Source organism: Cricetulus griseus, chromosome 7 (genome assembly GCF_003668045.3).
Source record: "Cricetulus griseus strain 17A/GY chromosome 7, alternate assembly CriGri-PICRH-1.0, whole genome shotgun sequence".
Classification (NCBI taxonomy): Eukaryota; Metazoa; Chordata; class Mammalia; order Rodentia; family Cricetidae; genus Cricetulus; species Cricetulus griseus.
In genome coordinates, this window is record NC_048600.1 from 41,439,741 (window position 1) to 41,463,982 (window position 24,242).

At 49.7% G+C, this 24,242-nt stretch overlaps 2 protein-coding genes across 2 annotated transcripts; one reads left to right on the forward strand and one right to left on the reverse strand.

The window, feature by feature from the left end:
* Positions 1–274: 274 nt before the first annotated feature.
* Positions 275–10,057, forward strand: Eef2kmt (eukaryotic elongation factor 2 lysine methyltransferase). Its single transcript, XM_027423953.2, has 8 exons — positions 275–420; positions 3,600–3,662; positions 5,084–5,164; positions 6,208–6,309; positions 6,618–6,751; positions 6,834–7,099; positions 8,121–8,267; positions 9,717–10,057. The coding sequence occupies exons 1-8, from the start codon at positions 325–327 to the stop codon at positions 9,833–9,835; spliced, it is 1,008 nt and encodes a 335-aa protein (XP_027279754.1). The 5' UTR covers positions 275–324; the 3' UTR covers positions 9,836–10,057.
* Positions 10,008–20,727, reverse strand: Alg1 (ALG1 chitobiosyldiphosphodolichol beta-mannosyltransferase). Its single transcript, XM_027423952.2, has 13 exons — positions 20,482–20,727; positions 19,033–19,110; positions 18,805–18,908; positions 18,474–18,622; positions 16,548–16,637; positions 16,135–16,245; positions 15,257–15,378; positions 15,096–15,134; positions 14,748–14,807; positions 13,803–13,913; positions 12,361–12,475; positions 11,291–11,366; positions 10,008–10,539 (listed from the first exon to the last, which is right to left on the reverse strand). Exons 1-13 carry the CDS (start codon positions 20,699–20,701, stop codon positions 10,408–10,410), a joined length of 1,407 nt encoding a protein of 468 aa, XP_027279753.1. The 5' UTR covers positions 20,702–20,727; the 3' UTR covers positions 10,008–10,407.
* Between the last annotated feature and the right edge of the window lie 3,515 nt (positions 20,728–24,242).

The following is a 24,242-nucleotide window of genomic DNA, read 5'->3' on the forward strand; positions in this document are numbered from 1 at the left end:
CTTCTGAGAACCGCCCCCATCCCTGCTCAGGCCAGTGTAGACCCCGCCTTCAGATTGCCAGCTCCAGCTCCACAAACTTGTTTAGAACGCGCCCGGGCCGCCGGCGTTAGCCTCTCCCTAGGCCCCGCCTCCCATGACGCAGCAGGGCACGGACCCCGCAGATTACACCCCGCCTCTGCTCCTGCCCCACCGTACTCGTCTTGCCCCACCTCCTGGGCGGGCGCTTGACTAGCCCCGCCCACAGCTTGCCGCCTTTTTGCCCCGCCTCCTTAGACTCAGGTCTCGCTTCCGCTGGTTTCCAGGCAACACTGGCCCCGCCCCGCGATGGCGCCTGAGGACCACGAGGGGGCCACGTCTCTGCTGCAGAGTTTCGAGCGCCGCTTCCTGGCGGCTCGTGCGCTTCCCTCCTTTCCCTGGCAGGTGGGCGGCGGACTCGCGGCGGGTCGGGGGTCGAGCACCGGGAGATGCTGGGCCGGGCGTCTCGGGCCGTCTTTGCTCACTTCCCGATCAGGGGAGGCATGCTGGGCCCTTCTCTGGCAAAACTTGCAGGGTCACGGGCCGGGCTGGATTATTTTAGGGACTTTTAAAGCCGGTGATCGGTCATCTTAGCGACTGCAAAAGCTTTGAACTAAACGTCTTCAGACGCTCTTTTGCAAGGGAGGCCAGATACCCATCCGAAGGGCAGGCTGCAGGCAGAACCATCTCGCAGGGAGTTCAGAGGGGAAAGGGAACCTTCCGGTGGTCTGGGGCCATGCAGCTCAGGCAGGAGGCTCCTTTGGATCGTGCTTCGCTGATAACTCGAGTGCAAGGAGCTCACCGGCATGAGTCACTGTAAATTTTGTATTCCTCCAAGGTCTGCCCAGTTTCTTTGGGTGGTATAGAGAGTTGTGTTATTTCATCGACATAAAACATATCTGGTCTTAACACAAAATGGAACTCTATAGCATATGCGTCCCCATTCAATGTCAAAAGTAATAGTTTACGTGCCGTGCTAAGTACTTGCTCAGGGTCTGTTGTCACTCCGTTTAAGAAGGAAAGGATCAGAGCCAGAATTCTGACCAGGGAGACCAGCTTCCTGCTTGGACTCCTAGCTCAAAAGCAGGAGGTGGCGCACGCCTGTAATCCCAGCACTCTGCAGGGAGAGGCAGGCTGAAGCAGATCTCAAAGAGTTCAAGGCCAGCCTGGTCTACAAAAAGAAGAATCCTGGCTCAAACCCCTATGTACTGTGGAAATTATATGATGTGGAACTGTATGCAAGTGGCTACATCTCTGTGTCATCCTTTCTTTCTTTCCTTCTTGTTTTTCAAGACAGGGTTTCTCTGTAGCTTTGGAGCCTATCCTGAAACTCACTCTGTCGACCAGGATGGCCTTGAATTCACAGAGATCCTCCTGACTCTGCCTCCCAAGTGCTTGGATTAAAGGCGTGCACCACCACTGCCAGCTGTGCCATTATTTCTTTTTTTGTTTGTTCTGGCTTTTTTGTTTTGGTTTTTCGAGACAGGGTTTCTCTATAGCTTTGGGGCCTATCCTGAAACTCACTCTATAGGCCAGGCTGGCCTTGAACTCACAGAGATCCACCTGCCTCTGCCTCCCAAGTGCTGGGATTAGGCTCTGCCATCACATCTAATTAGCACAGTGGAGGATACAATGTCTCTTGCTACCAAACATCTGGGCTTCTTTTCCCTTGCCCAGCTAGAAACCATAGGTAGACAAGAAGCTCAGGGCTTGCTGATCTCTGGTGACTCTGTTTTCCTGTGCCAGCTGTAGGCAGGCTAGAGCAGCAATTGTAGGTTTCTTGAATATGGGGCCTCCTTGGTTCTTGTGGACTTGCAGAATTCTTGGGGCATTTTGGCTGTCAGCTTCCTGGCAGACCTAGGTATTGAATTTCCTCTGCCCTTGGCAGCAGCCCTTACAGACATCCAGACAGGTCTTGTGCAGGCCTTGGAAGTGAGGATTCCTTAGTTCTTGACCATGGCCAGCTGCCAGGCTATTTTACAATTCTGCCAGCCACTGTTGAGTTGCCACAGCCACTGCTGCTGTGCTGTCTCTGCATCTGCTTTCTCCTTGTTACCAGCTCAGCCTGCACTACTAAAATAGTCAGGAGACCATTCCCTGGAGAGCACTTTGTAGTCCACTCCTTCTTGAGCCACAGCAGCCATCTATGTAGGTATCTGAACCAGTCACAGCCTTGCCTCTTAGTACCATCCCAGCCACCAGGGGGCATGCTCCCCATCTGCACATCAAAATGGGTACAGAGTAATAGAGTGTGTACCCAGGATTATGACAGCAAAAGGTCTGGTGCAGTGTTCAAACAACCCTGGATGAGTCTGCACCTTCAGGAGTCATGAGAATCAACTGTGGTGTCTAAAGGTGTTTATGGCTGATATAAGGGCAGTCCTGCTAGCTGTCTGACTTAAGGCAGCCAGGGTAGCAAGGGAGAGTTCAACAGCTCCAAATTAGGGAGTCACATTGTCTCCATCCCCCAAGCCTTTGCTTATTTATAGGAAAATGAACATAAGTGTGCTTATACCAAGGACCTAAAGGCTTTATCATGAACACTAATTGTGGATTTAGCAGCCTTAGCAATGTTTGCTCCAAGATGGGCAGCCCCTCCTGCATCTCTCTTTGTGGGAATACTTGAATACAAACGCCAACTTGCACCTAGCTGTGGAAGTGCACTGAGTGTTGCCTAGCAGTTATTGGGTCACTAGATATTTATTTACTGCTGTCCATGAGCTAAACACCAGGGCACAGCAGAGCACTTTAGAGACCAGCCCTGCTTAGACAAGACACAGTTAGTAACCAGAAAACGCCAGGCAAAAACACACGTGGAAGCCAATCACAGCTCGGGATGCTAAAACAGGAGGATCTCTGTGAGTCAGAGGCCAGCCCCAGCTACAGAGTGAGACCCCTGTCTCAAAAGAATAAGCAAGGAAATGGCAAACAGCCATCAAAGGCTTCCCAAAAGAGGTGGCATTTGAACTGCTACCCAAGCCCTGAAGCAGTCAGCCATAGGGTGGCCTTGGAAAACAGGAAGTAAAGGTCTTATGATAGAAACATGGCTGTCATGATTAAGAATAATAAAGGAGCTGGTGTGGCTGTCGTGGGGTGAGCAGGAATGAGACTGAGTGTAGATGAGGTCATAAATGTGTCAAGGAAGGTTTTAGATGACCTGTTAGGACATAGTAAAACACTCTGAGTGGCTTGCTGTGTGTCACATAACTGTCCTGACTAGAGCTGGAGTCCCCATGAGAAAGATGGCATGGCCAGGTTTGGCACCACACTTCTGAGTTGCCATTCTAGATTAAGTGGCAGGTTCTTTACACTGTAGTTGATTCTTAGCTTACCAGCTCAGCTTCAAAGTTGCTGTGACTTCAGCACTGCCACAGTGATGTGAATTGGGAGTTAGTCTTCTCATACTCAGCCATGTATGGCCCATGACGTCAGACTGAGTTCACCTCTGGTAGCTTCCACTTCAGATTGGTTCCAAGTCCCTGGTTAGAGATTACTAATGCTCTTTACCAGAATATTCCACAGCAGTGTAATATTGCTGAGAAAAAGTCCCCTAGGATTTATCTCTTTCTCTCTCCTTGGAACAGAGCCTAGAAGAGAAATTGAGGGAGCCCTCAGGTTCTGAGCTGCTTCTGGCTATTCTGCAGAAGGTAAGAGCCCCAGCATCCCCAGAGAGCAGAGCCAAGGCTCACCTGTACCCTTTCCAAACAGTATGCAAAGAACAAAGATACAGCACTTGTGTTGGCATGCGCACGGGCGTCAGCACCCCACACAGCTCCGGCTGTTTGGTTTTAGTGAATGAAGATATTCAAATAGATTACTGCACAAAGTAAGGGGAGCTAGGGAATGTCTTTTTTTATTTTTTTAAGACTATCTTTATGGAGTGATACTATGCCATTTTTTTTTAGTTTTAACTTTTGAGTTTTTTTTTTTTAATATGTGTGTGGGTAATTGCCTACATGTATGTCTATGAAACATATACATACAGTGTTCTTGGGGGCCAGAAAAGGGTGTCAGATTCCCTGGAACTGGAGTTAAAGACAGTTGTGAGCCACCATGTGGGTTTGGGAATCAAACTTGGGTCCCTTGGAAGAGTGAGCATCCAGTGCTGTCAACCACTGAGCCATCTCTCCAGTCCACCCACCTTGGGAAGTCTTGACCCACAGGAACAACAGGTGACCAGGGACTGCTTCCAGCATTTGTTAGCTGCTTTGAAATGTTCTTCACATTTAAGGCAAAAATAAGAAAACTCATCTTGCCTGCTCAGTTTCAGAGGCAGAGGTGGGGTGTGGTCTTAGCAGTGCATATGCCTGTGGGTAGAGGCCTCTCAGTAGGAAGCTCTGGCGGACTTAAGGGGATCCTGTGGCTCTCCCAAGGTAGTAAGCTACACCTCCCCCCAGGCCCATTCCCATCTGCTTCCTGCTGGTCCTCGGACCTCCTTTCAAAACTTCAAGGCCAGAGCCACCTGGAAGCTACCCCACACTGCTCTCTCTGGCTGGAGACCCTGCTTCTGACTCCTGGAGGCTTCCACTGAGTCATTAGTTTCATCTAGGCAGAGGCTTTGCTCTTCCATATTTGCCTGCTCAGTTCCTGCCTCCAACCCTCCCCACCACCTAGGCCTCATAGCTAGGAGGACTGGCATCTGGTGGGTCTGGTTCCTGCCACTGGGCTCTTACCTCCTCCATGAAGCCAGATACCCCACTTCAGACTAATATTCCCATCTGCCACCCCGGATGAACAGAAAAGGGCCTGTGAGCTCAGGTTCCTGTCCAGAGCTGTGCCACTACATGGCAATGTTGGAAGGAAAGATCTTAAAACTCAACCTTAAATTGAGAGTGGCAGCACATGCCCATAAGCCTAAGGTGGGAGGATTGCAAATTTGAGGCCAGTCTGGGCTGTATAGTAAGACCATCTCAAGAAAAGACTCCGTCTTGCAGATACCCAGGACACACACCCACATTGTCCCTGCACATCTTTGCTAGAACATCAGGCTCTCTCCAATCATGTGAAGTTTCTAGGACACTAAAGGCAGGTCTCTGTAGCAATCAACTTCTTGTCCTTTGTTGTCTAGACCGTGAAGCACCCTGTGTGTGTACAGCACCTGCCATCTGTGAAGTACGCCCGCTGCTTTCTCTCAAAGCTCATCAAAAAGGTCAATGATGGGCTGTGGCTGCCGGGGCTGGGGCACATGGGGGAACAGAGAGGTCCAGAGCTCTGCCAGGTTCCAGCAGCACTACCTCCCTGCTTTGGCTTGCTCTATAAGCCCATGGGGCAGGAGGCTGCTGGTGGGGTATGATGGCAGGAGGGCAGGGTGGGACAGGGTAAGAGAGAGGCCAGGGCTCTCAGCAGCAGCTTCATCTCCTTCTAGACTCCGGTTCTCCTTTCTACCAGACACCCCTGCCACTGAATGAAGGATGCCGCCTCCTTCCCCACACTACCAGCCATTTCCTGGCTGGCCCACCCACCCCTGCTGAAATTTACACAGTGTCTTCCCAACCTCTCAAGACACCTTTGTAGCATAGGTCCAGACCTGCTCCATGCCACTCTAGTCAGCCAGCCAGGGAGAGCAACAGCAGGCTAGCTTCACTCAGCCCCTAAAGACAGCAGCTGCTCAAGAGGCTCAGCCCAGGTGTGATCTTCTGCACCACCCTGGCCCCAGGCCTCCCCACCCTAGTGCCTCTGTAGGCCCTGCAGCACCAGGAGAAACAGGGCTGTGAGGCCAGGTGAAGCTGTGCCTCAATGCCACCGAAAAAGACAGCTTGAAAGCTCCACTGTGGCCTGGGGCTCACTTGAACACATCAACTAAGGCCAGTAGCACCTCTCCTAGGTAATGTGGCTTTCTCCTGGACTCTGGCTGCTGACCTAGGTCTTACCTGCTCTAACCTTCTCCACACCTCTCCTTGAGGCACCCCACCAGCACACTTTTAATTTTGTTAATTTTAGTTCTAAGTTATTCATACACTAACTTACTTCCCACTCCAAAATTTCCCCTCTAAATCTGGTAAAAAAAAAAAAAAATCAGGCTGCAGCACGGCTTATCAGTAGAATACCAGTTGAGCATGCACAAGGTCCTGGGTTCCATCCCCAGCACCATGAATGCTGTGAAAGCCATCCAGTCCTGTTCACAGAAAGTGATGGAATGGTTATTTACATGGGTTAGTGAGCCCTCAGTTAAAGCTCATTCTCTGTTTCCAGCATGAGGCTATGCCCACAGAGCCTTTGGATGCACTGTACGAGGCGCTGGCAGAAGTTCTGATGGCCAAAGAGTCCACCCAGTGCCACCGGAGCTACTTACTGGTATGAAACATGCATGTTATTGTTTTGTGCCTACCCCTACCCCGCCCATACACTCTTGTCTGTGATTGGGTCATTTGAAAAGTATTAGATGAAGGGGATCACAAAGCATGGGAATTAGATTGACTCCCTTCACTTAGCACAATACCCTTGAGATCACCCTTGTTTCTGAATGTAGCAAGTTTGCTCCTTTTCATTGTTGAGTACGTTCTAGTGTACACATATTTCTGCTCAGCCACTCAGTTGCTGTGGTCTAGGACCTTCCAGTAATACTCTGATAGCTTTGTTCACCCTCCTTCCTATCTCTGCAGCCTTCAGGAGACTCAGTCACACTCTCTGAGAGCACAGCCATTGTGTCCCATGGCACCACAGGCTTGGTTACATGGGATGCTGCACTCTACCTGGCAGAGTGGGCCATCGAGAACCCAGCAGCCTTCACTGACAGGTGATCTAGGGGCACAGGGCAGGGTACTAAGGCAGATTGGCGCTGTTACAGTTGTGAACAAAGGTCCCCATCTCCCCTTCAGGACTGTCCTGGAGCTAGGCAGTGGAGCTGGCCTCACAGGTCTGGCCATTTGCAAGGCATGCTACCCCAGAGCATTCATCTTCAGTGACTGTCATGGTCAAGTGCTTGAGCAGCTCCGTAGAAACGTGCTCCTCAATGGCTTCCCCTTAGAGCCGCAAACTCCCATTGACCCAAGCAGCCCAAAGGTGACAGTGGCCGAGCTGGACTGGGACGAGGTGACAGCTTCTCAGCTCTCTGCCTTCCAAGCAGACGTTGTCATTGCAGCAGGTAATGCCCCAACAGCAACACTTACTCAGGCAGAAAGAAGCAATGGGTGCTGCAGGCAGGGACAAGCAGGGCCCCAGAGAGATACCCTAGGCTGCCAAGTGATGTCACTGTACACACTCCAGAGCCCCAGGTCCCTCTGTGGAGACAGATGCTCTCATGGCTGTGGTGTGAACAACCAGCTGTTCCCAGAAGACTTAAGATGAGCAGGACAGGTGCCAGGGCAGCACACTAGCCTGGCCTAGACTACCTTGCCTCAAGGCCACGTGTTTCCCTCCCTGGTCCTATAATGAACACGAGAGCAGTCCTGCCCACCACACCAAGACTGTGCCTTCCATTGCTGGTGATAAATAGCCACTGTGCATCTGTAGGTGGGACAAATTGGTCATGCAGCCTGTGGTTCTCCCAGGGCCACATCCAGCTTCCCTACTGGTTAACAGCACCATCTTGGGTCAAGTTTCAATGGAGTGACAGAGGCCAATTCAGGGAACAGGAGCCGAGTGGCCCTGCTACACTGTCTATGCTGGCTCTGTGCAGATATGCCAAGGATTCATTATCATCATTATGCCATGTGGCCTTGGCTATCCTTACCAGTACATCTGGGTCCCAAATCCCTGTCTTGTCTTTCAGGGATGACAAAAGAACATGGAGTCTTTGAGAGAAAGCATTGTTTACCTAGACCACAAAAGATCCTCCCCTAGCACAACAAAGGTCACCAAAAACAGCACATCTCACACTGCAGCTGACTCTAAGTACCCCCCACAAAAGCCCAAAGCCAGGCTAAGCAAATGAACAAGGGGCACAGAACCAATGTTGCCAGGGGAAGGGTGGCTTCCACTGTAGAAGCTTTTGGACTCCCTCCCTTTCACCCAGGGCATCTTCCTATGGAACAACACAATTCTTAATGCCACCACTCCACACCATGGCCCTTACCCCATGTATAGTCAGTCTAGTCCCACACCTTTACTCTGGGTGCAGATCCTAATAGGAGGCCCTTTCAGTAACAGCCTTTTCCATTTTGTAGATGTGCTATACTGTGGGGAAGTGACACTGTCACTGGTCAGGGTCCTGAAGATGCTCAGCGACTGCCAGAGGAAGAATGCTCCTGATGTCTATGTGGCCTACACCATCCGCAGCCAAGACACCGGCAAGCTGTTCATCACAGAGCTGGGTCAGTTCCCGGCCTAAGGGCCGCCAGTCTGTCCCTAGGAGGGTTTAAAAACTGGGATGACATTAGCCTTGCTCCTCAGCAGCCATACTTATATTCTGTGGAGACATTCGTCTGAGGACAGCCTGACCTGCAGAGGCAATGAGCATTTGGCATACATTTGATTACTCTGCAACTAGAAGCTAAGGGGGATTTTATGAAAGGAATAAGGGCCCCACTATCTGCAGAGACCCCAAATGGCAGCCCCATGAGCCTTGTCTGTCCTCCAGTCTGACTCACTGAGTCATCAGCACTAGGGATAGCTGTGCTATCATCCCATCTCACTAAGGCACTCAGGTCAAAGCTGTCCACACTCACCTGCCACAGCGTCTGTGGACAGACTGATAGACTCCCCATTCCACATAGAGCAAACAAGCAAGGGAACGCTCCCAGAACCCACTAGAGCACTGGGGCCCTGAATGTCCTTTGGATGCCTACACACACACATACACCACAGAGCAGTCAGCCTGTTCCTGATTTCAGTAACTATCTTTATGGGGACAGGGCACTGTTCTAGCTCAGTGGTAGAATACTTCCTACTATGTTCATTCATAAGATTTTTTAAAAATTAGAGCTAGGAGGAATTTGTAGTGTGCCAGCTTGTGTTTATTGTAGTCAGGTGGTGGAGTTATAAGACCTCGCATATTTTTATGCCTGTGCTGCTATGTTCTTTAAATTACTAGCTTTACTTAAAGTGTAGTTAAAAGACCATATTGGCCTACAGTCCTTACAAGCCCCATGAAACCAGGCAGCTGCAGATGGATCTTCTCTCCTTTCTGCCTGTGCCAAGAGGGAGACAGGTACAGAGCAGTAGGGGACCTAGTAGGTGTGGTAGGAAGGGCCACACCTGTTTCTGCTGTTTACAACCTTCAGGTTAGAGAGAGATCCGTAGGCAGACGTGCTCACTGCACAAACATGAAGAACTGAGTTTAAACTCTCAGCACCCGTGTATAAAGTTGGGTTGTGAGCCAAGAGGAGGTAGTGGTGCAATCTTTAATCCCAGCACTTGGGAGGCAGAGGTAGGTGGATCTCTGTGAGTTTGAGGCCAGCCTGTTCTATGTAGTGAGTTCCAGGACAGCCATGGCTACAAAGAGAAACCCAGTCTTGAAAAACCAAAAGCAAAGTCAAGTTGTGGCCACAGCACCTGTAACTCTAGTGCTGTTGAGGGTAGGGACAGGAGGTTTGAGGGAATACGGTGGCAAATGGTAGAGCAGAACCCCTGCATCCTCTTTTAGACTGAGCTCGCCCCCCTACACACATATACACACAGACCTTTAGGGCATCTGCATGGGCCTCAAAGCCTGTGGCCCAAGTAAATCAGCTTGGATACACAACTGTGCCAACAGCCCTGCACTAATAGATTGGCTTCCTGTCCCTAACACTGCCCTCCTGGGATCTCTCTACTCTGTCCAGACCGAGCAGGGATCTACTGGGAAGAGGTGCCTCCTCACGCCAGCAAACTGTTCCCTTATGAAGAGTATTCAGCCATCGTAATCCTGAAGCTTGTGCTGAACGGTTGTCACAGTGTTTGAAGGTGACTGGAAAATGAGATCACTGTCGTGGGAAGAGTGTCAGTTATCACGGGATAACTGAAAAGGCTTTTGTTGGGTAGGACTGTTAAATAACAAACCACAAAGGTACAGTAAGCACAGGCTTTGAGTGCTGGTCCCTGTCCTCATCAGATCATCTAGAGTGGATACTGGCTCAGAGCAAGCATTTCCATTATACTAATAAAAACATGAATTTATCATGTATGACTGTCCTGCCAGACAATTCAGGCCTTGCTCAGCCAAGCCCAATGAACACACAATGTCCCAGAGCTCATGGCAGCCCAGCAGAAGCAGAACACAAGGAATGTGAGAGTCTGTAGACAAAAAATCCAGGGACTGAGAGGTTGACAGGGTCACCAAGGAGAAGAGCTTTTCAGAGACACTGAAGCAGCTGCCAGATCATCCATTTCCCAGATATCGTCCACTGCTGTCCTTAGGCTTCTCACCACTAGGGGGCACTCAAAAGCCCACCAGGGACAAGGTGGAGCAGGTGCTGGCTGGGAAGGGCCTAGCTCCACACCCTGAGGATAGGGCCCTAGCCTCTGGCCTGGAGGTCATTTGTGAGTGACTAAAGGGAGCACAGTCCGCTGCCAGCTCTCATCCCACCGCAGTTGCTCCGACTCCCGGAGCTCCTTCCGGAACTGGTTTAGCTTTCCAGCAGGGTCAGGAAACTTTGAGAAAAGCATCTACAGGAAAAGGAAGACTGGAACTCAGCTCCCTGCCCACTCTGCCCCATACCAATCATTCTTGCTCATGTCCAGCAGTGCCCCTCCCCTCACTAGATACTTGAGGGACAATTGATTTACCCACAGCCCTGCCCTGGAGAATGACCAGCCCCACCTGCAGTCCTCTTCTCGTTCCCTCTCCCGTCCCAACATAACTGCAGGTACAGTTAAGATGGAGGCTATGACAGTTTGCCTTTGAGGTATCTATCAGGGACCAGCAAACTGCAGCCTTCAGGCTAGATGCTGCCCACCTGGCTTTGTAAATAAGGTTTTACTGGAACCCAGCCTATCTGCACATGTCCACAGCTGCATTCCCATCCACACCCAGGATGGAGTTGCAGAGTTCTCACAGGACTTAAGGACAGAGCCTCCACCAGTACAGAACAAATCCCTTGTCAGAATGAGAGCACATTAGTTTTATAAGGACAAATATACCTTCCACAGAAGCTCTCTTGGCCCCCACTCTCCCTAAATGGCAGCACAGCTCCCATTTTTACACATAGGAGGCAGGAGTATATGTCTGTGCCTGGCTCTTCTAGCCCCTGGGATTGTGAATGACCGAGGGCAGCCCAGGCTGAGAGGCCATCTTAAAGGCCTCTGCTTCCTCCTCACCTCTCCTCTACATCCCAGAGTCCTACCACTGCAGAGATCAGGGAGCTGGCTCAACACCAGGCTTCAAACCACCAAGCCCCACAGGGAGTAGGCCCACTACCTGCAGCTGTGCTGCCAGCTCCTCCGCGTCCTTGAAGACCAGGCCATTCTCTCCATGTCTTACGAGCTCATGCAAACTGCAGAGAACAAGGGAAAAGAAAGGGAACACAAGTGGGCCACCTTGAGTGAAACCAGCATCAAGGACAGCAGGTTGGCCTCAGTGTTCTAAGATGGGAGTATTTGGACAGAGAAGCCTACAAGAGCACATGTCAAAATACCAGGCTGATTTAGAGAAGGGAAGGTGACCTTTCTGTACCAAGATGGTTTCTGTGTTTTTTCTCCTCTCCAGCCTGAGAACTAGGGTCCCAGTTCTACACATTAAGGTACACTTTTCAGAGTCACTGGTAGATTTGATCCTGACAAACCCTGAGCTTGGCTCACACAAGGGTTTCACATCCTGAACTCTCCATCCAGAGGCTCGTCCCTAGCTATCAAGCTCCAGCCTCTGTGCCCGTCCTAGTGTGCATGACTCCCACCCAGCTACAAGAAATGAACCACGGGACAGAGAAATAAATCCAGTTGACTGCAGACAGCTCTGGCCACCATTCCCTTCTCACAGCATGAGCCTGAGTAGAATGCTAATCATGAACAAACCCCAGCCACCCCCTGTCCCTGTATGTGCAGGACTCATTCCTGGAGCCCTTCTATAGACACAGATGCTCAAGTCCCGTATGTAAACTGCTTTGCATATGATCCACATGAACCCTGCTCTAGGCCTCACATCCTCTTGGTGACTTCTAACATCCCAGCAATGGAACAAGGACAAGGAAGCTAAATGTTGATAGCAGAACCAATCAACATACTCTTTGCTACAATTTTCCCAAGACAGGAACTCATTGTGTAGCACAGGCTGGCTTTAAGCTCAGGGATCCTTTTGCTCTGCCTCCAGACTACAGGCATGTACTAATACTTCCAACAGCCTAACTATGTTTACATCTGGTTGACTAGCACGGTGTGGACATGCCAAACTGACTGTCCTTCACTGGGGCTCAGCCCAGCCACAGGACTGGGCAGGGCCCCCAGCTGTTGGTATAGAATATGCCCCAGGTAAGGCTCGGTATCTGCTCCTACCACTTGAAGTTCACGGCACACACAGGCAAGCAGCACCCAAACATGTCCACCACCTTCATGGGCAGGTCCAGACCACTAGAGGACATGTGTAGACAGACACCCAGGTCCGCTGACCCTGCAGAGATAATCAAAACACTAGGACACATTTTCCCAAGTCTATGTGCCAGCCCCTAGACATGGAGTGGAAATTAGAAGCTTTCCCTGTGAGACTGTCCCCAAATACAAATAGCATAAGCTGACCAAGGAGCCAGGCAGCCTGACCAGAGGCAAAAATATGATTGACCACTGGGTCCTGTCTCACACTGCCTAATGATTAAAGTTTGTTTTTGTTTTTATTGTATTGATTTATTGTTTCTACTCAGCCATAATTCAGTTTCAGAGAGAAAATTCCCAAGCAGTCACTGTGACCAGCAGAATTTCTGGCTATGGTTGTGGTTCATTCAGCTTTGTCAATAACACTACACAGTGACCACTTAAAAATGACTAATGGTGGCCGGCTTGGCTTAGGTGAAGGTACTTGCTGCTGCTAAGCCTGACAAACTGAGTTCCATCCCTGGACCCCATAGTAGGAGACTGCCAACTTCTCTAACTTGTCACCTGATTGCCACATACTTGCCATGGCACAAGTATGTCATCCCTCCCTACCCACCCACACCACCCACAATAAGTAAATGAATGACTAGATACAGTGGCAACTTTTGTTACATGTATTTTGCCAAAATAATTTTAAAAAACCCAAAACCTCAAGATAAATGTGGGGCACACTGGGCATGGTGATGCACAACTTTAATCCCATCACTTGGGGAGCAGGGGCAGCTGGGTGTCTCTGAGCTCACGGTTAGCCCGGTCTACAGAGATAGTATCTCAAAAAAATAAGAACCTGAAACAATTAAAAAAAAAAAAAAAAGTCAAATAAAGCAAATCCACACCTGATCCAGCAAAAGTCAGCCATCAGCTAGATATGGTAGAGCACACCTATAAGCCCAGCAGTGGGGAGGCTGAGACAGGACAACTGCCAAAGTTCAAGACCAACCCAAACTGAAATCTTACCCAAAAAAAAAAAAAAAAAAAAAAAAACTGGGAGGTGGTGGCGCACACCTTTAATCCCAGCACTCAGGAGCAGAAGCAGGTGGATCTCTGAGTTCAAATCCAGCCTGGCCTACAGAGCAAGATCCAGGACAGCTAAGGCTACACAAGGAAACCCTGCCTCAAAAAAGCAAACAAACAAAACAACAACAAAGCCCAGGCACAGTGTATACCTATAATCGCAGCACTTGGGGCTGAGGCATGAGGCTCTGCTGCAAACTCAGGGCTACCCTAGGCTACAAAGACCCTGTCTCAAAGGTTATAGGGCCAAAAAAGAGGTTGGAAACACACTCCCTGTCTGCCCTCGTGGGACAGTGTAGTATGGCCCTCTGTCCACCTGAAGCCTGCTCTCTCACCTAGAAGCAGTGGATAGTCCTCGGCCTCCAGCCATGGGGTGCAGAACTGGACATGCTGGAGGTGCTTCTGGCTGATGAGGTGGCGGTAGTGCTCCCTGAGAGGCCCCTTCCCTACACAGAGAAGAAAAGTCACTTTCATTGTCACTCTCCATCACTGCCCCTGGGCAGGTCCTGCTGCTCCAGGTGGCACTTGACAACCCTTTCCCATGACCACACCCACCAGTGGCTCCATCAGACCCTGACATCCCATGGCCAAGACACTAAGTATAACCTAACCAGCTGGCACAGGGCTGCAGGTCGCAAAGGGACCTAAGATAAATACTAGGGTGCTGGCATATGGACTCAGAATCTCCATCTGCACCAAGTGACATAGGGACTGTCCTCAGCAGCAAGGGTCCCCTAGGAACCTGGCTGGGAGACAGCAGGAGAAGGTGGCTGCCTAACCCTGATTACTTCTAAACTACAAGGGCTAGAAATGCACTGGGAAAGGGGAGAGTGTGGTCTAAGTAGTACCATCCAGATTGAAATCTGAATTCTTGAGTCCTTTCTGAGCCTCAGGTTCCCTACTTATCAAGTGAATGTAGAAACAATACCCCAGGGACCTGGTGACACAGGCCTGTCCCAGCTACTTAGGAGGCTGAGGCAGGTTGGCATATCAAGGCCTGCCTGGACTATACAGTGGGTTCAATGCCAGCCTGGACAACCTGTAAGACTCTCTCTCTTTACACACAGAAAGATAAAAGACAGCTAGAGATGTAGCTTGGTGGTAGAGCACTTGCCTAGCTTGGGCAAGGTCTTGGGAAGAAAGGGAGAAATTACCCTAGAAAACTGAGGTGATGACTAGTGAGAAGTGCCCTACCGAGGTGTTCTGTGAAGGCCATATGCCCATTCTTCTGCCACCCTCCACCATTCTAAAGAAATATGACATGACATTCCCATCAGTACCTGTTATCACACAGACTAGGGAAGGAAGGCTGTCTCTACTGAGTGTCAGTTGTTCAAACTCTGTTTAAAAAAAAAAAAAGACACCAACTAGGAGTAGATAAGATGGTAAGTGTAGTGGGTACGATGCTCCCCAGGGGGCTGCTAGTATCAAGAAACATTCAGACTGAGGGTCTAGCCACCCAGTGACCATGTAAGGGCAGTAAGCTTCCCATGCCCTCCCTTAGTCTCCAGCTAGCCCACCCATGACACCAGAGGTATACCACAAGACAGGCTGCCACAAAAGGCCAGGTAAGTGCCTAGCAACGGCCCCTCACAAGCTCCAAGCTGCTAATGCAGCCACACACCTACTTTCTAATGCTCCCAGCAGGATGGAGAAGTCTTCGTCCTCTACAGGGAGAGAAGGGAGAGGGGTCATAGGCTGCCTCCCAAACTTCCCACCTGACTCATACACCCATCCTTGGATCCAAAGACAAGCTGGGCACACACTCCAGGTGCTGAGGGAGGCAGACCTGTCCAGCTAGTGCTGCTCACAAGCAGTGCCGGCCGCCCATGCAGACTCCTCACCATCCCGCTCTGACAGTCCTTCTCAGTGAAGGCTGACCTCTCCACGCTGGGGTCCAGGGGCTCTGAGCTGAAGAATCAGAGGAAAGAGGTGAGATACTAGATACTGTGGCACAAGAAGAGAGAAACAGGCAAGCCACTACCCCAGCCATTTGGCACCCCACTGACTTTACAGATCCTGATTGCTGGCACTGAGGTTACAGGAACAGCACCTACTCTACCACTCAGTTCTGCCTCCACAAGCTCCCTACTTCTACTACCCGTTCAGCATCCCAGTGAGGATGACCTGACCCGCCTCCCAGTAATCATGCCTGGTTCCCAGGAGCACACACAGGACATGGGCAGAACTGTAACAAGTGCCTTCTCTCCCCACTGTGACACCAAGAGAACACTCAGGTCCCCTGTCCCACAAGAACCCCCTGGCAGCAGGATGAGGTAACAGGACTCAGCAGGCTGTTTCTTAAAGGGCCGGAGAATAAATGCTTCAGGCTTTGTGGGCCATAGACTCTTGTGAAACTTAGTTCCTCTGCTGCAGTTTGGGAGAAACACTGTTTTTAAGTAAGGTAAGGGCTTGCTATGTAGCAGCCCAGGCCAGCCTCAAACTTACAATCCTCCTGCCTCAGCCTCCCCAGTACTGGGATTACAGACATTCACCACCACACCAGGCTTCTAGCAGCCACTGACAACACAGGTGAATGGGTGGACTGTTCCAATAAAACCTCACTTACAGCAATAGGTGGCAGGCCACAGCATTTGTTTGCTGCCCCTGGGTAAGGGATCCACAGGTCTGCAGGAAACCAAGACAGCAGAGGGAAGGGAGACATACCAGCTCTGGAAAGGGGAGTACGTGCGGCTCAGCTTCATGAAGAGCTCATGCTGCAAGTCCAGGGGCGTCTCCTTAAAGAAAGATGCTGGCTTGTCGTAGACAGTCACAGCCCTGATGTGAGATAGGAGTGGGCAGAGAAAAATCTAAGCAACAGGACACAGAAGAATCCCCAAAAGCAAGGGAGCTTGGGGAATCCCGGAGACGAGAACATTCAGGATCACTTAGCATAGTGCAGATATTTAAGACCAAAATGTCCTAGGCCACATGCCTGGGAGAGAAAGAAAGCCTACTGCTTCCTCCCTTAGCTTCTCAAACCAAGAACTATCTCCCAGGGCCTGTGTACTTCAACACAACAGGGCAGGTGCTGCAGCTCTTAAAACACATGGATTGATGGGCTTCCAGACCCTGCATACCTGATATGCCAGTTCTCTGCCAGGTCTTCCCGCATGGCATTGGTCACACACAGGTTCAGGTGGGAGAGGCGCCCGAAGAACTTCTCATACCTACAAAGATGTCTTGGGGATCAGCATGGAGCGTGGGATAAGCCTAGATGCCACCCCAACCTCCATATGACTTGATACCCATGTGGATGTGCCATGAGCTCCCCGTACAGTTACTTTTTCACACCTTCCTTCCCTGTCACTGTTCAACTTATACACAGTTACTTTAAAAAGAAACACTCTCCACAAATCCAGCCTCATGCAATAGAGGAGAAATCAAGTAATGGCCACTTAACCAAGTCTTAGCCATCCTGGACTAACAGGGCTGCAGCTCTCTCACTGTGGTATGAAGGGAGTTGAGACTTTGTCCCAAGAGAATGAGGAAGAAGTCAAGGTTACTAAACTGCAAGCTGGGAATGTGGCTCAGCTGACAAGAGTGCTTGCCTGGCAAGCTCAAGGCCCCTGGTTCTACTTCGAGTGCTACAAACACAGGGCATGGTGGTGCACACCTATCCAAATAGTTAGGAGAAAAGGCAGGAGGATCAGAAGTTCAAGTTCATCCTGTGATACACAGGGACTCTGAGGCCAGCCTGGGATAGACACTGTTTCATAGACATATGAATGACTAAGGATGTAGCTCAGTTGGTAGAGTGCTTGCCCATAATGCATCAGAGTCCTGGATTCCACCCCAGGCACATCATAAAATAAGTGTGGCAGTGCACACCTGTAATCCCAGCACTTGAGAGATAGATCAAGGCCAGCCTACATTAAATGAGACTCAAAAAAAACAAATTTAGGGACCAGACAGCACTGGCTGCTCTTCCAGAGGACCAGGGTTCAATTGCCTACATCCACATGGCAGCTCAAAACCAGGAGATCTGATGCCCTCTTCTGGCCTCCATAGGTACACCAAACACATGGAAAAATATCCATATATAAAATAGTTTTTTTGGTTTTTTGGTTTTTGTTTTTTTTTTTTGGTTTTTCGAGACAGGGTTTCTCTGTGTAGCTTTGGAGCCTATCCTGGCACTTGCTCTGGAGACCAGGCTGGCCTTGAACTCACAGAGATACGCTTGCCTCTGCCTCCTGAGTGCTGGGATTAAAGGCGTGCGCCACCAACGCCCAGCTTTATAAAATAGTTTTTAAAAATAAAAATGAATCAGAAAAAAGTTACAAAAAAATACATGAAAGGAGGATTACCAGCTGGGCATGGTGGCAGCATTCAGGAGACAGAGGTAGGCAGATCTCTGAGTTCGAGGCCAGCCAGGTCTACAAAGGGAGTTCCAGGACAGCCGGGGCTACACAGAGAAACTCTGTCCCAGTGTGGGAAAAAAAGGATTACTAAACTGGGTGTGGTGGACTGTGCCTATAATCCCAGAGTATAAGCATCTGAGGCAAGAGGAACATCCCGAATTCAAAGCCAAAGGGGGTAACATAATGAGAAGAATCATTAGCTACCACCATAGTACCTACTACAGCCGTTCCTTCCCTCCAGATATGGCTCTGGAATGGAACTCCCTGAGACTGATTCCTAACTTACTTCCTGAGTGGCAAGAGATAACATCACTCTCAGCCCACTCTCCTAACTTATACAGTATACCACATCGGGGTGATGGAGACAGATGGGAGACACAAGGGCCTGGCGTGGCACCTAGCATGAAGCTGATACTGTGTGACAGTCAGGAACTGCCTGGGCTGCTGATCAACAATGAACATCAGTCCCAGGGTACAGGGAAAGGGCACAGCTAGCTACCCCCAGAGCTGGAAGCACACAATGAGATAGGGAACTAGGGTCAGAGAACCAAGGACCCTGTTCCAGATCCAGCCTGCTCCCCAGGCCCTTCTCTTCCACCCACTCTAATGAGGACTACTCAGGGAGAATCACCCACACCCTCTCACCATTTGGCCAGCAGCACAATCGGATGCTGGGGGCCATGTACCAAGCCCATGATGGAATAGCCATAGTTGTGCCAGTCGATGACCAGTTTGCTCCCACAGATGCAGCCCACAAACCAGCATACAGCAATGGCAGGCAGGCCTGGTGGGTTCTAGGAAAAAGAGACTTGGAGGCAGTGGAGGAAGCATAGACGATGGCCCATGTAGCCTGATTGAACTCAAATTCAGGACCTCACTGAAGCACACCCACAACCCCATTTGTGCATGTTTAAAAGGCCAGCAAGTGAACTGCTAACGGTGGTTCTCACAGAAGGAGGCAGCAGCTGGAACGTACCTGGAGGAAGATGTAGGCTGCAGGGTCTGTGCACACCAACTTCCATAGCAAGTACACTGCCTGAAATACAACTTTGACTCCATACTGGAGAACTCGGGGTCCAGCTGCAAGTCAGAAAACAATGGAGCTCTTGGAAGTCTGTTATTCCCCTCATCTCTCTCCCCAGTACACAACTACCCCTCTGAACCACCTACCCCTATTCAGGAACCTGGAGTTGTCTAGACCTACCTCCCAGACTCGGCAGCTCTGTCAACTTCACAATCTGAATGCTATCATTCTGCAAGAGCTCATCTCGAGGTTTGGAGTCTGCAAATGCAAATGTGCCCTTTAAGGTATCAGAAGTAGTTACAGACAGCTGGATGTGTTCTTTCACTTCTATAATTCCAGTATTTGAAAGGATAAAGCAAGATAGGGTGTTCAAGGCCGGCATGTACTACACAGCAAGCCCCTGTCTCAAATAAATGGGGGTGGGGGGTGCTACTTATCAATACCTCTGTGGTCCCCAGTAGCCAGAATGGAAAGTGAAGCCACTTTGTTCTTCTACTAGAATGCCCTCGAAGCCAGGAGTTGGTGGGACACGTCCTTAATCCCAGCACTCAGAAGGCAGAGGCAGGTGGATCTCTGTGAGTTCGAGGCCATCCTGGTCTACAGAACGAGTTCCAGGACAGGCTCCAAAGCAACACAGAGAAACCCTGTCTCAAAAAAAGAAGGAGAAGGAGAAGAGGAGGAAGAGGAGGAGAATCGATGAAGGAAGGAGGAAGAGGAGGAGGAGGAGGAGGAGGAGGAGGAGGAGGAGGAGGAGAAAGACGACAACGACGACGACGACAGAATGCCCTCAAAGGGCATTCAACATGTCCATGTTCTTTAGCTTGATGACTGGTGAACAACAGGGACTCCTGGATGTCAGAGTCTAGGTCAGTTCCTTCCAAACAAGGCCTGTGATGGCATTCCACTCAGGGACCAATAAAAGCTACTCCCACTTTCCCTTAAATGGAGCTGAGCCACCCCCTAAACTCGCAGATGTGTCCAATTTGAGGTGCCCAAAATGTGTTCGAGGATGGCTACGAATGTGCCTGATGTGCTGGTAGATTTCATATCGCTGTGTCAAAAAGCCTGCAGGGCTTGGTAGTGCACATCTTTAATCCCAGCACTCCAAAGGCAGAGGCAGGTGGATCTCTGTGAGTTCGGGGGCACTGTGGTCTACATATTGAGGTCCAGGACAGCTAGAGGTTGCTTAGTGAGACTGGACCCCTGCAAAATCATCAACATAGGGCATAATGAGGTGTACACTTCTGCCTGCACCTTAGGAAACAAGAAAAACATCCCCAGATAGAAGGGTTCTGCTCTGGATGAGGGATGTAAAGAAACATGGCCTCTTAACTCATTGACAAGGCAGCACGAAGAAGTAGTGACAGGCACGGAGGTCTCACACACCAGGGTTTCAGCCCCAGTCTCTGCACTACCTAGAATTAAGTGGGACCTAGCAACCGAAGTCCTCCCGAATGTTAACCGGCGGGTGACACAGGCTACTCTCAGACACTAGGAAGCAGCGGTTCAGGCCAGAACAGGCAGGAGAGAAGCACAGCCACTAGGAGCACAGCCACTCCTGCCTCGGCCCCAGAACAGAACGAGCCAAGGCTCTTGTCTGAGCATCCCTCCCAGGTCCCCGCCACTCACTGTAGAACCCCAGCAGTGTCACCGAGAAGCCGCTCTGGGCCAATGACAACGCGTGGTACTGCATGCGGGGGCTGCGGCCCACGTCGCCCAGCACCACGACGACCACGTGCGGGGCCGCGACCGCCAGCCGCCCTCGCTTCCACGCGCCCAGCAGCAGCACTGGCAGCGGCAGCAGCAGCACTACTAGCACAGCCAGCAGCGCCACGAAGGACGCTGCCATCTTGGCCGGCCAGCGCCCCGGGAATCCAGGAATCCTCGCTGTGCGCAGCCGCAGACCCAGGCCGGCGGGGGGGGCGGAGGAAGGGGGAGGATGAAACCGCCTCTGTAATGTAGGGGGCGGGGCCTTTGATAAGGCGGTGTCTGGAAGAAAGGGGAGCTCGAGGCGGGGCGAGGCGGGGGCGGGCGGGGGTGGGACGGGGGCGGGGCCGGAAAGAAGGGGAGGAGTATCCCAGGCCCTTGAGGAATTGCTTAAGCAGCCCAAGAATTGGGAGGCCATAGCCATGTCAAGTTCCCTGAACTGTGTTTTTTCCCTGTGAAAGTAAAACTGTTCCTTTATTAGAATCTAAGAACTTCTTTTTCAGAACTCTAAGATAAATTTCAAACTATAATGATGATGATGATTCCTGCAGAAAAACTATACTTCCCAGATTCCCTTGCAGACCATGAAGTCATTTCCATCCCTGTAAAAGGCCATATCTCATCTTCTGTGGGCATTTCGGCCATTGGCACACGTAGGTCACAAAAATACCCCCTTGCTGTGAATAAACAAGGTCCCAGGTAAGATCAGACCAAACTCTCTTTCCACCTTCTGTCTCTCTACAGCTGCCTTTAATAATCTAACAGGTGAGATTAAAAAAAGGTCCTTGCTGCCACGATAGATTTCGAGCTCAGGAACCCACACAATGGAAGAAGAGAACCAACTCCCTCTAATGTCCTCTGACCTCCAACTCATACTGTGACACACGTCTCCCCAACACAGGCACACACACTGAATAAAAATAATTTGGATGAATATTCTAGTTACGTTGATGAAAGAAGCCATTCCCTGAAGAGTGTATATACAAGATCATGGCTACACATGGAAACTGATCTTCGTTGGTAGAAGGGAAAGGTGCACAGGGCCTCCAGCTGGTCACTCTCCATTTAACAGAGGTGCCTTCCAGTGGGAAAAACCGTTAAGCAAAATGCTTCTCTCTTCATGTGCTAAGATGCACGCATATTGTTACATTTCAAATACAAAAGAGAGGAACCAGGCATGGATAGCATATGCCTGGAAACTTAGCACTTTGGAGGATGAGCAGAAAGATGAGGAGCTCAAGGTCCTCCTCTGCTTCATAGAGAGTTCAAAGCCAACCTGGGCAGTTTAAGATTAGAGCTCAAAATATAAATAAACAAACAAACAAGGGGCTGGAGAAATGGCTCAGCAGTTAGGAACTCTTGATTGCAGTCCTGAGGACAGGAGTTCAGATCCTAACATCCATGTATCAAGCTAGGCATCACTCCCAAGCCTATAATCCAGCCATGAGGGGGCAGAGACAAGACCATCACTAGGTTTTTTGGCTTCCAGCTTGTAAGGAAAAACAGGAACCTCAAGTTTAGGGAGAGAAGGAACAGGCAAAGAGTTGCAAAGGAAGACAGTCAGTCCCATAGCATATACACAAGCATGGATACCTGTGAGCTCACACGTGCATGCACACATACTCACAAAGATGCACACAAAAACATAAGCAATTTTTAAAATTAATTAAATAAATGAAGTGAAAAACAGAAAAGAAGAAATAAACTAAGAAAGACAGTAAAAACCATAGATCATATTGGCATGTATTGGACATACAAAGTCAGAGGTAGACTATGTTTTTATGAGATTTCTTTTTTATTTTGTATGTATGAATGTCTGCCTGCATGTACATATGGGCATTGTATGTATGAAGAGGTAAGAAGAGGGCGCTGCATCCTCTGGAACTGGAGTTATAGATGGTTGTGAACTGCTAGAGAACCAAACCTGGGTTAACAGCTGAGCCATCTCTTCAGCTCATTGTGACAGCTCTATGCATACAAGTAGCACATTTAGATCCTGCTGCTCATTGTGGTGGCTCAAATGAAATGGCCCCTAAAGGCCCACAGGGAACGGCACTGTCAGGTAGTGTGACCTTGTTGGAGTAGGTATACTCTTGTTGGAGGAAGTGGTCACTGGGGGCAGGCTTTGAGGTCTCAGATGTTCAAGCCACACCCAGTGTAAAAGTCACTTCCTGCTGCCTGTGGATACAGATGTAGAACTCTCAGCTGCTTCTCCAGCACCATGTCTGCCTGCACACTGCTATGCTTCTCACCATGATGATAATGGACTGAACCTCTGAAGACCAGCCCCAGTTAAATGTTTTCCTCTATAGGAGTTGACTTGGTCATAGTGTCTCTTCACAGCAATTAAATCCTAACTAAGACACTCATCATTCTTTTTTTTTTTTTTTAAGACAGTGTTTCCCAGTAGCTATGGAGCCAGTCCTGGAACTCACTTTGTAGTCCAGGCTGGCCTCGAACTCATAGAGATCCTCCTGCCTCTGCCTCCCAAGTGCTGGGATTAAAGGTGTGTACCACCACCTCCCAGTCAACACTCACCATTCTTTGTAGTCTCCATTTCACTTTCTTATCCTTTTGCCCCTGGATTCCAAGTAGGAGAGGAAAAAGCTGCTTATCTTTCTGAGTCTTGATTATTTTGCTTAGCATGATCTCCTGTTCCATCCAATTTCTTGCAAATGACATAATTTCACTACTATTTATGGGTGAATTAAACTCCTGTGTACAAAACCAGCATGGTGACCCTTACCTGTAATCCCAGCACTTAAGAGGTAGAGGCAGGAGGATAAGGTTAAGTCCAGTTACATATCAAGTTCTGGGCCAGCATGGGTTACCTGAGATCTGACCTTCTGAAAAGATTCCTCCATTGTGCACATGTCCCATGTTTTCTCTATCCACACCTTCGGGTGGCCATCTAGGCTGGTTCCATATCTTATCAACCATAAATAGTGCAATAAACAAGGGTATACAAATATCTCCGTGGCTTGCTGACACAGATTCTAGAAGCAGTGTAGCTAAATCACATGGAAATTCCCTTTTTAGTTATTTGAGGCCCTGCATGTTGACTTCCATATGATTTCCAACTGTGTCCATCTGTCTTAGTTAGGGTTCCTATTGCTGTGAAGAGACTCAATGACTCCAGCAACACTTATAAATAAAAAATATTTAATTGTGGTGCTTTACATTTTCAGAAGTTGAGTCCACTATCATCATGGTGCGACGTGGTGGTGTGCAGGCAGACATGGTGCTGGAGAAGTAGCTCAGAGTCCTACATCATAACTCACAGTCAACAGGAAATAGTCTGAGACACTGGATGTGGCTTGAGCATATATGAGACCTCAAAGCTTGTCCCCACAGAGATACACTTCCTCCAACAAGGCCACACCTACTCCAACAAAGCCACACCTCCTAATAGTGCCACTCCCTATGAGTTTATGGGGGTTAATTCCATTCAAACTACCACAGCATCTTTACCAGCATCTGTTGTTTTCCTAGTGATGCCCTGATGGGGGAGGTCCTTCTGTGTATATGTTTGTCTTATTGGTTGATAAATAAAGTACTGCTTAGCCAATGAGGAAGAAAGATAGGTGGGACTAGGAGTCAAGGAGGATTCTGGGAAATGTAGTAAAAGATCCAGGCAGGAAGTGATATAGCAGGCAGACTCAGTATATAAGCAAGGTCAAGAA